Genomic DNA, 15,647 nt, shown 5'->3' on the forward strand with positions numbered 1-15,647 from the left:
TGCTTTTTGTGACCAGACATTCAGAGTATGGACCAGGCACTTACCTGTGCAGAGTGTTATGTTTCCCAGGGACTTGTTGAAATGATTTTTACCTGTGTGCCAGTTCCTTCAAAAGGCACTTTTTAGGTGTAAGCAAGCTGTAACTTTTGCCCTGATCTGGATAGCCCCATGCTAGCCGGATCTGGTCAGATTTAGAAGCTAAGCAGGGTAGGCCTTGCTAGTACTTGGATGGGTGACCTCCAAGGAACACAAAGGACTTGGCATGGAGGCAGGCAATGGCAAACCACCTCTGAACGTCTCTTGCCTTGAATACCCTACAGGGTTGCCATGAGTCAGCTGTGACTTGATGGCTAGTATGGCATACACGAACATGCAAACTGTAACTTATAGACAAGCTGCACTGGTATGACACGTGTGAACTGACCATCACTCTGGTAAAATCATTTTCAATTAAATGATATGCTGTGTTGAAACCTTACACGGGTAGTATGGGCCATTTCAGGAGGCAAGTTGTATTGCATTCTTTATTACTTTTTTTTGTTTTTTTTGCCCACTTCTCAATGAAGTGGTTAGAGTTCCAAACTGCAGGTCAGGGTTGGGTTGTGTGACTGCATATAATAAATTAGATGTCAAGGCCAAAAGCTAACGGTTGGATCGGGCAGAGTATTTCCATTAACAGAAGGAGCAGATGTTTTCAGAGTTCCATTGTCTCTCTGCAGCCCTCTGACTCCTCCTTCATGCTGTTCTTGGAGTGTCTCCTGTCCCCCAGAACAAGCATTTTGGAGGGCATTTGGGTTTGCAGCGGGAGAAGGGAGGCACACAAGTTGCCCTCTGCTGATGGAAAGCCTTCTGTCCAAGGAAATGTTTTGTGGGATCCAAGCCTATGAAATAGACCTTTTCTCTGACGTCTGGTTTTGTTTGTGGAAGGAATTTTTTTGAATGGGGAAGCATCAATGCTATGATCTCCCCTCTGCAGTCTGCAAGACACATCCAAGCCTTTGACATTACTTGAACATTCTGTCCTTTGCAATCTCTTCCTTAGATCCAGCCAGAGAAAATATAGCACTGGGAGACCTGACCAGAGAGATCTGAGTGAGAATTTAGCTGCAACGCAAGGCCTGGCCCACATGATAATGGAGTGCCGCAGACTCTTTCAGGTAGGTTAATGTGTTCTGTAGGAGCCACTGCCCCACCCCATTTGTAGCATTTATCATTCCTGCTGATAGCTGCCAAGTATAAATCCTATATCAACCCATAAAACACTATTAGCTACAGCTGATTCTTGTTACTGATTATTGTACACTTCCTGTAGCCAATACAATTTTTACTCACGTACAACATTTTAGTTGGGTAAGAATCAAAGGTGAACTGGATTCAGGCACAGGGGAGGGATGCTGGATTCTCTCTTATCTCCCTCTGGTCCAATGGATGTTGGAGGTAGGGAGGATCTCATTTGAAGCAGGGTATATAAGTAAAGGGGTGCCATGCTTCTTCTTGCTCTCCCTCTAACAGTCTTATTTGTGGCAGTCAATAAATGGATGGAGGAAGATATTTGGTTAGAGCTGGATCTTAATCCAGGCATGGTGGAGAGGAGCTCGGCTACTTCCTGCCCTTCTACTGAGGTCCTATTGCTAAGCTTTGGCTGGAGTGGGGTTCTCTAAGCTGGAGTTGGGCCCAGGCACAATAGTGCAGTGGCAGACCTACATTTTTGGGACCCTTAAGCTTGAACTGTTTGGGTGGCCCTTCACAACCAGCAACGAGGTCTGGGTAACCGCTGTTATCTTCTTCAGTGAGGTTGTTCTATGGCAGATGTATTGGTTCATTCTCTAATAGAGAGATAGAAGGTCATCAGAGGGGGCTCGTTAGGATAAAGAGGTGAAAATCTGATTTTTGGTGTTAAAATGCACAAGTGAGATGAATGCAGCCTGAATTGAGAATTCAGATGTCTTTTTATGGTTCTGGTTGGCTCTAGCCTAAGGGCTGAGCTATAAAACTATTAAGCCGTGCACCAATGAAGGATTCGAGGATCCAGTTGCTAAAATGTAGGCTATAAATAGATTCTGGCGAGCTCAGCGAGCCCATATAACTGGGGGTTCGAGTGCTGCCAGCCCCCCCCAATTTTTTTAAAATTTGACCAATTACAGGGACATTTTGAGGCTATATGAAATGGGTTATTAAAGCATATTCTAAAGTCAGTATCAAGTACTTCAACCCATTGGCTGATATTCTTTCACTAAAATTGCCTTACTTTAATAAAAAACACTTTAAAAAATTAATCGATTTTGTTGAAAAATTCACTCATTAAAAAAAAGTTGCTTCAGAGCCCCTCCGGGATTAGGCACCCTGAAACTTAAGCTTTATTAGTTTCATAGTAGATCCACCACTGTGATAGTGTATAGCCCCCTCGATGGTGGTTGGGAGATGGAGCTTTGAGCCCTGTTAGTGGAGACCTAGGCATGTGCAGAAGCCATCAAGGACTTTTGCATCCAGACAAAGAAGTGGCTTACTAGACAACGATAGTCCTGTTATTCTTTATATAGTACGGGAACATCTGTAGCCCATGCAGATCGTTTAACCTGTAGTATGATAGCAGTGTGTTTTTTATTCTCCTCACCTGCTTGGTGTAAGGTGATGCTTTTTAATTGCTTGGCTTTGCATATCCTCCAGGTTTGTTTGGTTTTTTCCCTGCACAAAACTGTCATGGTTGATACCTTCTTGACTAAATTCCAAGTGACTCATCCTCTCTTGTTTGAGGATACAGCATCAGTGATAAACTGAACACAAAAGGAGTTGCACTTTCCAGGATGATTGAACACTTCCTTATGACATGAGGGAAGTGCAAGCTTTCCACCCTACATATGTACGAGTAGACTGTGGATGTAGTTATGCCAATTCAGTCTGATTTGCAGACTTGCTGACATTTCTTCTTCCTCTGATATGTTGATTTGTGTGGAAGTTTGACCTGCTAGTGTGCTGGTTACAATGAGGAATGTTTGGCATTTGGGCCTTCTGACCCCTCCCCTTGGCAGCATTTGAACATATATCAGCTGATGCCAGGATACTTTTCCATCTGGCACTGAAACAGCTTGTGGAAAAGTCCAGCCTCCTGGGGGAGGCCGAGATGGGCTCTTGTGTATGAGGCAGAATGGTGGCTTTTAATCAAGGGGTCATGTTCCAGTAATTCCTTCCTCCTCCCTTGGATCTGGCTTTCACTCTTCTCACTCTGCATAGCTATAGAATAATGTGGTAAAGGGATAAAAAGAATAAGAGAGGGAGTGGGAGGGGAGAGAGAAGGCTGCAAAGAACTTGTTTAGGAGGGGAAATGGCTTCCGGTACTTCTGCGGAATGCAGGGCTGGATGTAGTTTTGGAAGGAATGAGGACAGATAGTTCAGTCTTTATGCCTTTGGTGTAGAAGGATGCTTTGTCAATGGTAGAAACAAGCTTGAAGAAAGACCATGATTGGCACAGTATGTGCCCCCAGTTCCAGTATTTTAAAGTTAGTGTCCTGGATTTTCAAGCCACTCTAATCCTGCCACCCTATTAAGAGTTTGCACATGTACCTCTGTTGGTGTGGCTGTTTCCCTGCAGCCCAGGTACATCTATATATCTTACTCTCAGTGTGGCCAAATGTGGAGGGGCTGTGGCTCAGTGGAAGAGCATCTTCTTGGCATGCAGAAGGTCCCAGGTTTAATTCCCGGCATCTCCAGTTAAAGGGATTTGGCAGGTAGGTGATGTGAAAGACCTCTGTTTGAAACCCTGGAGAGCCGCTGCTGGTCTGAGTAGACAATACTGACTTTGATGCACCAAGGGTCTGATTCAGTATAAGGCAGCTTCATGTGTTCATGTGTAGGTACTTAAGTTCAGAGATTGGAGCCATTTACACACAAGAGAAATTTCTCTATGGACCTGAAGAAAACCCCAGGTTTGCAGAAAAATATGAAATAAGAAATAGTGGGTGAGGGGGAAAGAAGCTTCCTGCATGCCCTTGTGGGTCCCTCACTTGTTGCATATGCTTCTATACATTTCATTGTGGTGGTGGGATGCACGTGTAGGAAATGTATTGTTCTGCACTTTTTATTCCAGTTCTTCTGCTATAGCCCTCAACATTAAAACAGCGATCACAATCTTCGGTATGGTCTGCAGCTATTGGAGTTCTCAAGAGAAATGCCCCAAAGAATGGTCTATTCAAACGCTGAAGTTAGCAGTTCTGGAATTTTCTTGGATGTAGGAGTGCCACAAATCCATGTGTAAACAGCTTTGAGCTCCTTAAGAACATAAGAAAGGCCCTACTGGATCAGACCAAGGCCCATCAAGTCCAGCAGTCTGTTCACACAGTGACCAACCCGGTGCCTCTAGGAAGCCACAAACAAGATGACTGCAGCAGCACCATCCTGCCTGTGTTCCACAGCACCTAATATAATAGGCATGCTCCTCTGATACTAGAGAGAATAGGCATGCAGCATGACTAGTATCCATTTTAACTAATAGCCATGAATACCCCTTTCCTCCATGAATATGTCCACTCCCCTCTTAAAGCCTTCCAAGTTGGCAGCCATCACCACATCCCGGGGCAGGGAGTTCCACAATTTAACTATGCGTTGTGTGAAAAAATACTTCCTTTTATCTGTTTTGAATCTCACCCTCCAGCTTCAACAGATGACCCCGCGTTCTAGTATTATGGGAGAGGGAGAAAACAGTCTCCCTGTCCACTCTCTCCAAACCATGCATAATTTTATAGACCTCTATCATGTCTCCCCTTAGACGCCTTCTTTCCAAGCAAACAGCCCTAAGTTCCTTGGAGGAACTGTGGCATAAGTGTAGTAAATAAAAATGCATGTGTACTGAATACCCATTTTGGGTGAGCTGTACATCCCAGAAACTGGTTCCTGTAGGGTCCATGCATGTGTTAAGATTGCGATCTAGTACATCTTGTCACTGAGCAACCTGCACTTTTTACAGGTACCTGACTACTGCTTTGATGAGGGTGATGAAGATTTCCACAATCTGAACATCTCAACTGAAACAAATCAAACCATCCTACCAAACCATTCTAGCACAGTGATCTCCCTGGAACGCTCTATGCAGGATTTGCTCCGAGACGCCAAGGAGAAATTCAAGAACTGGGTTGCTTGTTCCATCATAGAAGGTGTAGAGTCTGGTTATAAAAAGGTAACCTTGGCATGAGGAGATAGATAAAGCTGACATTAGATGGTAAAAAAAATGGAAGCGGTTAGAGTATCAGAATAGAATCCGGGAAACCCAGGTCTGAATCCCTCACTCTGCTATGAAAGCTTGCTAGGTGACTTTGGTCTATTCACATACTTTCAGCTGAAACTACCTCACAGGCTTGTTGTAAGCATAAAATGGAGGGGAGATCAATGCTAGCTGCTTTGGGTCCTCATGGGGGAGAAGGGCGGGGTGTAACTGAAGTAAATAAAATAAAATGTTCCATGAAATTGACCTGACAATTGCCTGGTAGTATCTTTCCCCTGAAAAGTATGCAGTCTTGTGAGAAATGACCTATTTGTTGGTTAAAAGACAATATTAGGATGGCACTTTTACTGTTACTAATTAGAACCCATTAGGATGGTGTGATATGACATTCCTTAATGAGAGAAGGGACAATGTAGAGCCCCAAATAAGTGATTCCTTCCTACAGTCCTTACTGGAGCAGCATGGATTCCAGCTATATGTAACTGCACAGCTAGAGCATACATCTGTGAATCAGTAGCTTTAACCCAGTGCAGATGACCTCAGAGCGCTCTGGCCCCCATCTTTGTGTGATTGCTGAGTTGTCTGCATGGTGTGAACACATGGAAGAAGTGCCTGCACATATGTCCCCTCCCCACGATCAGCAATTCTGTTTTCCAAACATTGCTGAGAGCCAGTGTGGAGTAGTGGTTAAGAGCGGTGGTTTGGAACGGTGGACTCTGGAGAACCGGGTTGGTTTCCCCACTCCTCCACATGAAGCCAACTGGGTGACCTTGGGCTAGTCACAGGTCTCTTAGAGCTCTTTCAGCCCCACCTACCTCACAGGATGTCTGTTGTGGGGAAGGGAAGGTGATTGTAAGCTGGTTTGATTCTTTGTTAAGGGAGCCAGCGTGGTGTAGTGGGTAAGAGCAGTGGTTTGGAGTGGTGGAGTCTGATCTGGAGAACCGGGTTTGATTCCCCTCTCCTCCACATGAACTGCGGAGGCTAATCTGATGAACTGGATTTGTTTCCCCACTCCTACACACGAAGTCAGCTGGGTGACCTTGGGCAAGTCACATTCTCTCAGCTTCACCTACCTCACAGGGTGTCTGCTGTGGGGAGCGGAAAGGAAGGTGATTGTAAGCCAGTTTGAGTCTCCCTTAAGTGGTAGAGAAAGTTGGCATATAAAAACCTCCCCCTCTTCCTCCTCCTCCTTCCTCCTCCTCTTCTTTGTAGAGAAAGTCGGCATATAAAAACCAACTCTTCTTCTGATCATGGGAAGGGGGAGTGTGCATGGGCAGTTCCAGTGTATGTTCACACCATGCAAACAACTGTGAGTGCAAGGTGGTGGGGTAGCATGTTTGTGCCACATTCTCTATCCCTACATGATGAGTCAGCGCACAGAAGGGTTGTCCGCACATGGCAGCTGTGAACTTGAGAGACAGCTCGGCAGCATTCTGCATCAGTGCCTAACAATTCATCTGTCTTCTAAGGTGGAAGATAACTGTTATCTCCGTCTATGGAAAGCTTCTGTCGAAATTGATGCCACCCCTAAAGCAGTTCTAAATCGTGTACTGAGGGAGCAGCGCCTGTGGGATCCAAGTCTTCAGCAGTCAGAGATCCTAGAGGTTTTGGATGATGATACAGACATCTACCACTACACAACAGAGAGCATGCCTCCACTTCCTCTACGAGACCACGTGATCCTAAGGTAGAGTTCTCCCTTTCACTATTTGTTGCTGTGATTATTGTGTAGAATGGGGACAGAGTTAACAAGAATCATTAATTCTCCCCTCTCCCGCCGAAAAAAACACACATCCTAAACAATCTCTTCTCTTGAACTGCATGCTTGTCCCCATCCTACTGTTAGTTTCTCTGTGTGTGGCAACAGTGCATCCCCAAGCAGACTGAGCTTTCTAATGGAATACAGCCCATAATGGAGCCAAATTTTAGTTTGGATGCAAATCGAGATAATAACATGGCACAGTGTTCCTTGGACACTGAGTACATTTCGTAAATGATAACTACTAAAGACAATGTTCTCCCATGGAGAAAGTGTGGCTTCTGTGACTGGGTAACTTGACAGATTTACTTTATTGTGTAGAAATTTCCTGGTATCAACCTATTGTACTGAATAGGTCGTAGGATGTTTATTCAGCTAATGTGATTAGCTGAATAACAGCGTATGTGATTTTGGTCTGTATTAATTTTCAGGACTTGGCGGACTGATCCTCAAAGTGGGACTTGTGTGTTAGCAGCTACCTCAACAGACAGTGAAGGTGCTAAAGTGAACGGTATCCTAGCGACGGTCTTCCTGTGTCAGTACCTTATAGAAACAGTTGGCTCCCATAAATCCAAAGTGACTCACGTCTGCCGAATAGATAAAAGGTACCTGTTTTCCATTTTCATTTGACCCACAGAATATTTAGATTTGATAACATTCCAAACTGAAGGTTTCAGGGAAAAGGGGCTCTCCTTCAAAAAAAAAAGGTCTGATACTCAAATATGAACGCCAGCTACTTGAACAGCCACTTGCAAATTATTTCACCTTACATTGTGACTATTTCTTCTATTTGTTGCTATTCTATTTCTGCATAAATAGAAAATATGATTGGGGGAGCCATGTATTAAGTGTATTCCAGACCACGGCCATATTTGGTTTAGTAAAATTATTCCAAGGGATAGTCCTGTAAAGCAGCATATAAAAATGTTTTATCCCCCCTCCCCCACAAAGGTTTGGAACTTGTTAACATTCCAAATGAACACAAAATACTAAAGAGTTCTGCATGCCCAACTAAATTATAGGCCTGTTTTCAGAGTTAGTAAATCTCTGCTTGTAGCTTTTTGCAGACACTAGTATTTTATCATTAAGACAGTAAAACAATAAGAACATAAGATAAGCCCTGCTGGATCAGACCGAGGCCCATCAAGTCCAGCAGTCTGCTCACACAGTGGACAAACAGGTGCCATGAGAGAAATGAGAGAAAATGAGAGAAAATGAGAGAAAAATGAGAGAGAAAAGCTGTGGCGATTACCTGAGATGCTGTTTTATTTTTTTTTACAGGGGCCGGACACTTGAGTGGTACAGCAGGGCTTTTGGTCACATTTGTTCTGCAGAACTGATGAGGATTAAAGAATCCTTCAAAACTTCACAGTGACTTTCTGGTTTGGGAAGAGAAGGCAATGAGTGCTGGCCAAAACTTCCATCCCCCGAATCTGAGTTAAAGTTGTGTAGCTTGTGCCATTTTGACCAGCTAAGAGTGCTACATATAAATGGAATGTTACTAGCATTTTATAAAGAGGGGTTTTTTCTTCCATCAAAGCATGTTCTTGAACTGGTGGACACTATGCACCCTTTTTAGATAGTTTTATATAAAAAATTTTATAAGGTGAAAAGATTACCTATCAAAGTTAAATTATTTTAAAAACCAGCTTGATGTATTCTAAATATATTTTAATTTGTAAAATGTGGGATGTATTTTCCAGATGTTACAGTAACTTTGTCGCTACGAGGCGATGCAAACAATCCAGCCGATTAGCTGGTTTTCTGACTTTAGTATTACGTGTTAGCAATTAACGACACTTGGACAGGCAGCCCTGCTGAATCTGTATAAAGGTGAACGAGGTGTGCCTTTTACTGTCAAAAAGCTCTACGCAAAAACTTAGAACTGTACGTAGGAATGTTTGATTTATTTTGTAAGCACAATCCTGCCTCAACCTAATGGCAAAATGGGCACTTTAGTTCTTAAAGGTGAGTATTGATTTTCCTTTGCTGGCTTGGAAGTTCTTAGTAGTGCTTAACAATCAGGTTTTGAAACTGAACTGATTGGTACAGCAGCGGTAGCTGCCATCCTAACCGAAGGCAGCACTGTGTCGACATGCTGACACATTCATGTGCCATTTGATTGTTGATGAGATTGCTTTAATTTCATAATCAGTGTAACACAATAATGGCAGCTCATTCTATTTGTTTTTAATAATTTGTAATATTAGGCAATAAATACTAAAATGCTTTTATTGGTTTAAGATGTATGCACCACTACTGCACTACTCCTTAGTCTGCTAAACCCAGCTCTGCCCTGCGGAGTTGTACCCACAAAAAATGAAAATTTCATTTAAGTGTCATTGGCTTCAATACGACAGGCTTGCTGGGTACTCTTTGAGGCAAGAACTAATTTAGGTAGTTTCCCTATATGTGGTCTCAGAGCATTCTGCTGACCAGACGATGCAGGTTAAAAAACCCAATTGAGGGGTCTTTATATACTGACAGAGATAGGCATGTGAATGGGTTTTCTGTTGAGCGAACTCAGGTAGCGTACACACCGTACATACAGGGCAAATAAACAATGGCTGTTAAGCATGTAACCGATATAATGCCAAAGGTGTCGCTATTATACCTTCCCAGTCATTAATTTCAATATTATTTGAACAACTTGTTGAACTCATTCTTGAACTTTTCATATGTGTGCTATTTCTGCTTTGCAAAAAAAATAGAGGAAAATCTAAAGTTAAATGACAAACGTCACTTCATTTGAAGTATTAGAAAGGGAAGCTTAAATGTTACAAATCTAAGCTCTGGCTGTGTAGGAAAAAAGACCACCACCACACAAATAGGAATAAGCGGCTCTCCCATTTTTAAAAATAGGCATGTTTTTGTTCTTAAAAGTCTGTACCATCCACTTGTATTTACAAAAACTATCTTATGGTCATGTAAATAAAAATGGTTAAAAATGAGCTCAGACAACACACCTAATAAAGGTGAAGCATTCAAATGACTGCCTTATGTTTGGTTGCATAGGCATATTACTGTCTCCTCTTGTTCTGCAAAATTCAAGTTCGAGCTCTCCTGAAAATAGAGACTATGTAGCCAGAGGGAGAGAAGATCTTCCCCGGAGGGCATCCTTCTGTTGATAGTACATGATCTAAATTTAATGACCGAGAGCTGCACACCCCCATATCAATTCCATTTGGTTAGAACGAACCTTGGATTACTTACTGCGAGGTAAGGAGGGCATCTTGCAACATTGCGTAATTTCCTCTGGTTGCTCAGGGAGGCAGGATCAAATTTCAACTTCCTGTCTCCTGAGCTGGAATCACCTCTTCCTCAGTTTGAAGACTTCCCAAGCTATACAGTGAGACAGGAAGGAACCGGAAGGCATGCCTAACTAGGCAAAAAAGCAAATAGGTGCCAATGGTTAAACAAAAACAGAAGAACAATAGAAGGACTGCAGCCGATCACTAATTGACCCAGGTTGTCCTCCCTGTAAACATTCTAAAACCTTGATTCAAGATTGTTCCATGACCTAAATGTCAATCTGTGATCGTTAGGTGCAGGGCAAGCTTTGCAACCATATTGTCATTTTACTGACTTATTTGTTGATCTTATTCATTTTTGGGCAGACAAGATGCCCTCCTTACCTCAGAGCAGAAGGAACCTTCATGGTAAGTAATCCAAGGTTCGCTCTCACTCTGAGGAGCAGGGCATCTTGCAAAATTGGGATCTCCAAGAGCTATGTCCCATTGTCGGGTGGGTACTAGTTCCATCATTTGTAGTGGAGCTCATCATGCTAAGGTTACATATGCTGAACCAAAGGAAGTAGTCGGTATTGTCTAAGGCAGATATGAGAGACCACATTGTAGCATACTTAACTCCTCTGTCAAGCCTGGCTATTGAATGGTGAAGGAAAAATGTGCAGTAGGTGTAGAGTGCACAGTAATGCCTGTGTGATACTTTGTCCAATATTATGACTGATGGACTCTTGAGACTTTCCCTTTCATTCTGGAAAGTCCGAAAAGAGATCAAAACATCGGACCTACTCATGGGTTGGTTGCAACTGATATAAGTGCGACTAAAAACCTGCAGATTGAGCGTGTGCCCTTCTGCTTGATATGCTGTGGCTGGGAAGAGAATAAGGAAGATGGATTAGTTATTCCTTATAAACAGAGCAGTTTCCCTTTAAGGATGAAGGTAGGAACTAGACATGGCACTACCTTGTCTTTAAGAAATAAACACACACATAGAACCTTCCTGAACAATAGGGTTCTCGGTTCTGGTACCCCTTGGGTTGACACAACTGGTGTCAGAACAAGAACTTAACAGGAGCCACCTAAATGAAGCTTCCTTCAAGTTTGTTAGCCGAAATGCTCCTTTATATGGGGAAATTAGCTGAGCAATCGGTAACTATGTATTTTTATAGCGGTATCGCACTCAACTATACCAGAATCCGTTTAATGAGACGTTTGAATAAAGACAGAGACTAGGAGTTCCAAATTAAACAATGTTTATGTCTTCAAGCATTCAAATGGTGCAACACAATCATACAGAGACTAGTAAATTAAAGAGAGGAGTACAGAGACATTTGCCAATGTGGCAGGATATCGTTGATCAAATATTTACCGTATCTAGACGAGGTGTTGTCCAATCTCACGTAGGCTACAAACAGATTGAAAAGGAGGACCGAGATGGGGGCAGGGGTTCCCGTAGACTTGACCAGCAAGGCGGGAGGGAGCGTGGTAAGGCTGCGCAAACCAAACCAACAGAGTAACGGCAAAGGTGCCAGGAAAGACCTACGGTGTTTTGAATGGGCTTGGGGCACCCCAGTTATACTGTTTTTCTGGGGGCGGGTAGAGGGATTTCACCCCTCCTTGGTTCCCAGGTGACAAAAGGTGACAAAAGGATTAATCTGTGTCTGCCAGGGTGGTGTGGTGAGAATTTAGAAATCTATTCTGTCCAATGGCTTTCGCAACCCGTGATGGTCTGGAATCTCTCTGCTGATGTGATTTACATTCAGGAACAATGGGAGCGATCTATGCAAACGTCCAGGGATCGCTGCAGCTGGACTGGGGGGATGACTCATCTTGATATCAGGATCGCTGCTAACGACCCATTGAGCAACGAAGGAAGTTGGGAGGGGGAGCAGTTTACATTGAGTACGTGGCTGTCAGCTCTCCGCGAAATGGCTGCTGCTGGAACAGAGGTTTACAGGAACATGGCTCCTCTCAGGTTCACTGGAGACTGCCCTTTGCATCTGGTTCCTAGCGGCTGGTTGCCCGGGCTGGCGAGAGCAGCTGTGTCAGCTTTCAAATGAACTGCGCCGCAACCGCCCAGTAGCGTTTGGGGCAGGCGCGCGGCTGGAAAGTAGTAGTGCGCTTGCATAATCGGGTTGCCAGGTCCAGTCCTGGAGATTTAGGCAGGCCCGTATGCTATCAAGTTACTCCCCCCTCTCACTCTTTTTAAAATATTATTATTATTTAAAGAAATCCTGGAAACATGAGACATCCCCAAGGAGAGAACACGAGACTCAAAGGTGGACAGACTTGAGATTTTGGCCACTATGTCCTGCTATACCAGGAGTTAACACAGCAGTGGTTGTCACTTGACTGCACAGGTGAAGAACTGGGTACCTGTGAGCACTTGGCCTAACAAGAACCACAAACCACAACAGGAGACGAAATTGTCCAAAGAAGCTGGTTTTACTGGTCATATAGGTTAGCAGAGCACAGAGAAACTAAGACAGCAATGGAGCAAATTGGCCTGCACTGGATAATATAAAAGCATTGAAAAAAAGCATTCACAGCACAGTACAGCTTCATAGATTACAGATTACAAACAGCACAAAGGCGCCGTGGTTCACATGGGTTACTGTCGGCTTCAAAGAGTCCAAGAATGCGAAACAAACCTTGAAGGCTAGATGGTGGGAAAACGAAACTAACTGAAACACAGACCTGACAGTACCTTGGCATATTCCTTCCTGCAAGGACACAGGTAACTGCCAGACCTAATAACCTAGGGTTCAATATGCTTAGGCATAAGCTAGGGGACACACATTCTTTGAGAGAGAAAGTATCCTTTAAAGGTTGGCCCTCAAGGGTTAGAGGCACTTGCCATGACCGGAGTAGCTCCCCCAAGTCACTGCCAGTTCCTTTTGATAACCAGGTGGTTGGTAGCAGTCAGTCTGGATCTGGGGACTGACAGCAGACCATGTGTAATAACCCTGGCATACTAGGAGCCTCCACAGTTCCTACATGGACCGATTTACCTCAGATGGAAACCTCTCTAAAAAATAAATCTTAGTCCACATAAGCACATGAATACGACTATTGCTTGTTCCTGTCACAACCTTCTCAGGCTCATGGAATACTCTATAGAGGAGAAAAGCCAAACATTAGCCCTTAGATCAAGGAGAAAAAGGGAGGGATCCACCCCTTCTGTTCCACCCATGTGAGATGATGGGAAGGAAGTAGACCTGGTGTCTGCATGTTTTTTGATCCTCTGGCAAAAAAAGAGGTCTATGCCCTCCTAGCTTGTTTATGTGGACTGATCAGAAAGTATCCTATTCTGACGAGGACAGAATATCAACAAGGGCACAAATCTCTGCTTAGCTTCTAAATTGTGAGGAGCTCGAGCTAGTCTGGACCACCTGGATCGGTTAGCCTGCCCTGGACAGGAAGGAGGCACCTCTGTAGTGTTCCAGGGATGGCCCTGAGTTCCAGTATGTTCAGACACCTATGGCAGAGTACAAACCGTGAGCTGATTGACCTGGGTGGGGTCAGCCTGGTGACCAAGAGATTTGAATTAAAGAGTAACGAGTGTGCTGACCCCTGGTCAGGTTGCTGGAATGACCCACCAGGCTCTGTTAAACAGGCATGATAATTGTGATCGCTTGACCCTCTTGTCAGAGCTGTCTAATGATAGGTTCTGAGAGATTGTTGTAGTGGTCCGATGTGTAATCGATGCCTAATGAACCAAACCCATGTATGAAATCAAAAGTCCTAAGCCATTTACCCAAGATTCTCTAGGCTCTGGGTGAGCTAGATTGGGGCTTGCGCCTCTGGGTTACGATAGACATGCCTGGGAAAAATCCTTGATACTAAGGAAGCCAAAGGCAGGGCCCAAAACAGAAGGTCTGTAGTGATCAACCCACCAGGTCTCCCTGTGGAAGTATTTTTGCACTATGGACGTGTTGGTGCAGTTGGGGTCTGGTACATTATGCAATCCCCTTTATCTTAACAACAGAGGGGGGAAGGGTAAAAAGGCTATGCCTAATGTGCATTCAACAGCACACTGTTTTGATCATATAGAAATAAACTGAAGGTAGCCTCCAATGTTTGAATGTCTGTCAGGGTCAAATGAAGTGGTCCTGGTGGAGAATGGAGCTCTGGGAACTGACCAGTTTTGATCATTGAGGCCAGGAAGTGAAGGAAGCCATGATCTAGGGACTGGTTTGATCTTTCCCTTATCTCTGGTGACCTGATATCGCTACTTCCATGTATGGTAAGCACCGACAGTCCTATCCGAGCAACTATGTTGGCAGAGGGCTGTCCTTAGTGAAGACCCCCCCAAGAGTGGGACCCTAGCCGTTTGACCACCATTTATCCCCATTCCAAAAATTTCCATGGTAGGAAGAGATGAGTGTGTGTGGGAACCCTTGCTCTCCCTGCAAACGTGCCTGGGCATGGCCTTATTCTTGTCCCTAGTTCTACTGATATTAGTCAATTTTGTCTCCAAATGATCCAGCCCCCTTCATGGGGTTGGACTTAACCACGATTTTGTGTGCAGATAGGCTTATCATGCCTTGAACCGCAGTGCCTGCCTTTTTCCTTGATAGGGGAAGGCGGCTGCCAAGGGGAAAGAAATGAGGTCAGAGATACAGCCAGGAAGGAGACCCTTGTGAGACCACAGCTTGCCCCAGGGACTTGGCAGTCCTGAGTTAAACTGATAACCTGTGGTGCAGGCTAATCAGCTCTAGTGATGATGGCTAAGGACAATGTAGCGTGAATGTCAACGACTGGTGCCTGTGTACCTTCTCAGGAGCTAAGCGTGCTCTTCTAACCAAGGAAACTTGGTTGAACCCCAGGCATCTGCTGGGGAGTATCCCTAGGGGGGTGCCTCCCCAAAGTCACCTATGGCATAGCCATGACACAGGGCACCAAGGTATAAGGCCCTTTGGTAATGTTAGTTGTGATCTTGTCAGGGGTTTTTGATTTTTCCAGCCTTGTCCAGTGACTCAGACATGGTGAGAGTGGAACTAAGTTTGACTGAGGCTATGCGTATGTGAAAACATTTAGAGCCCTAGGCTGAGACGCCTTGCTCTGGTTCTCCCGAGTTTGGGGTGTTTTGACCAGACCTGCACCTTAAGCACCTTGCCCAGCAGGGAATAGTACTTCTCTTCATAGAGAAATTGGTTATTACGCCTCAATTTGTTGGTTGGTCCCTTTGAAAGGAACTTTCCTAACCCCCCTTACCTCATCATGAGGGGTGGGAGAGGGAAGGGAGCACACTGTGCCATGCGGCTGGCGTGGGTGTCCAAAGGGATAAACATCCTAGCCGCCTTACTGAACCCTTATCCACGGGTCTGGCCTTGATAAGCATGAGGTCCCGTTGTTATGCTTTCCTGATTAGAAGGTCCTTGCAGGGGGAGCTTGGAAGAGAACCCTGCAATCCCCAACTGAACAT

General features: G+C 44.4%; 1 protein-coding gene across 1 annotated transcript in view; it reads left to right on the plus strand.

Moving 5' to 3' along the window:
* LOC130488749 (rho GTPase-activating protein 7-like) overlaps positions 1-8,375 on the plus strand; it is a 91,661-nt gene extending 83,286 nt beyond the window's left edge. The window contains exons 10-14 of the mRNA XM_056862391.1: positions 1,043-1,157; positions 4,961-5,170; positions 6,685-6,902; positions 7,406-7,579; positions 8,256-8,375. Of these exons, the coding sequence (XP_056718369.1) occupies positions 1,043-1,157; positions 4,961-5,170; positions 6,685-6,902; positions 7,406-7,579; positions 8,256-8,349 (811 nt within the window). The 3' untranslated portion in view covers positions 8,350-8,375. The remainder of the gene's footprint in view (positions 1-1,042; positions 1,158-4,960; positions 5,171-6,684; positions 6,903-7,405; positions 7,580-8,255) is intronic.
* The last annotated feature ends 7,272 nt before the right edge of the window (positions 8,376-15,647 follow it).

The sequence above is a fragment of the Euleptes europaea genome, chromosome 1, assembly GCF_029931775.1.
Source record: "Euleptes europaea isolate rEulEur1 chromosome 1, rEulEur1.hap1, whole genome shotgun sequence".
Classification (NCBI taxonomy): Eukaryota; Metazoa; Chordata; class Lepidosauria; order Squamata; family Sphaerodactylidae; genus Euleptes; species Euleptes europaea.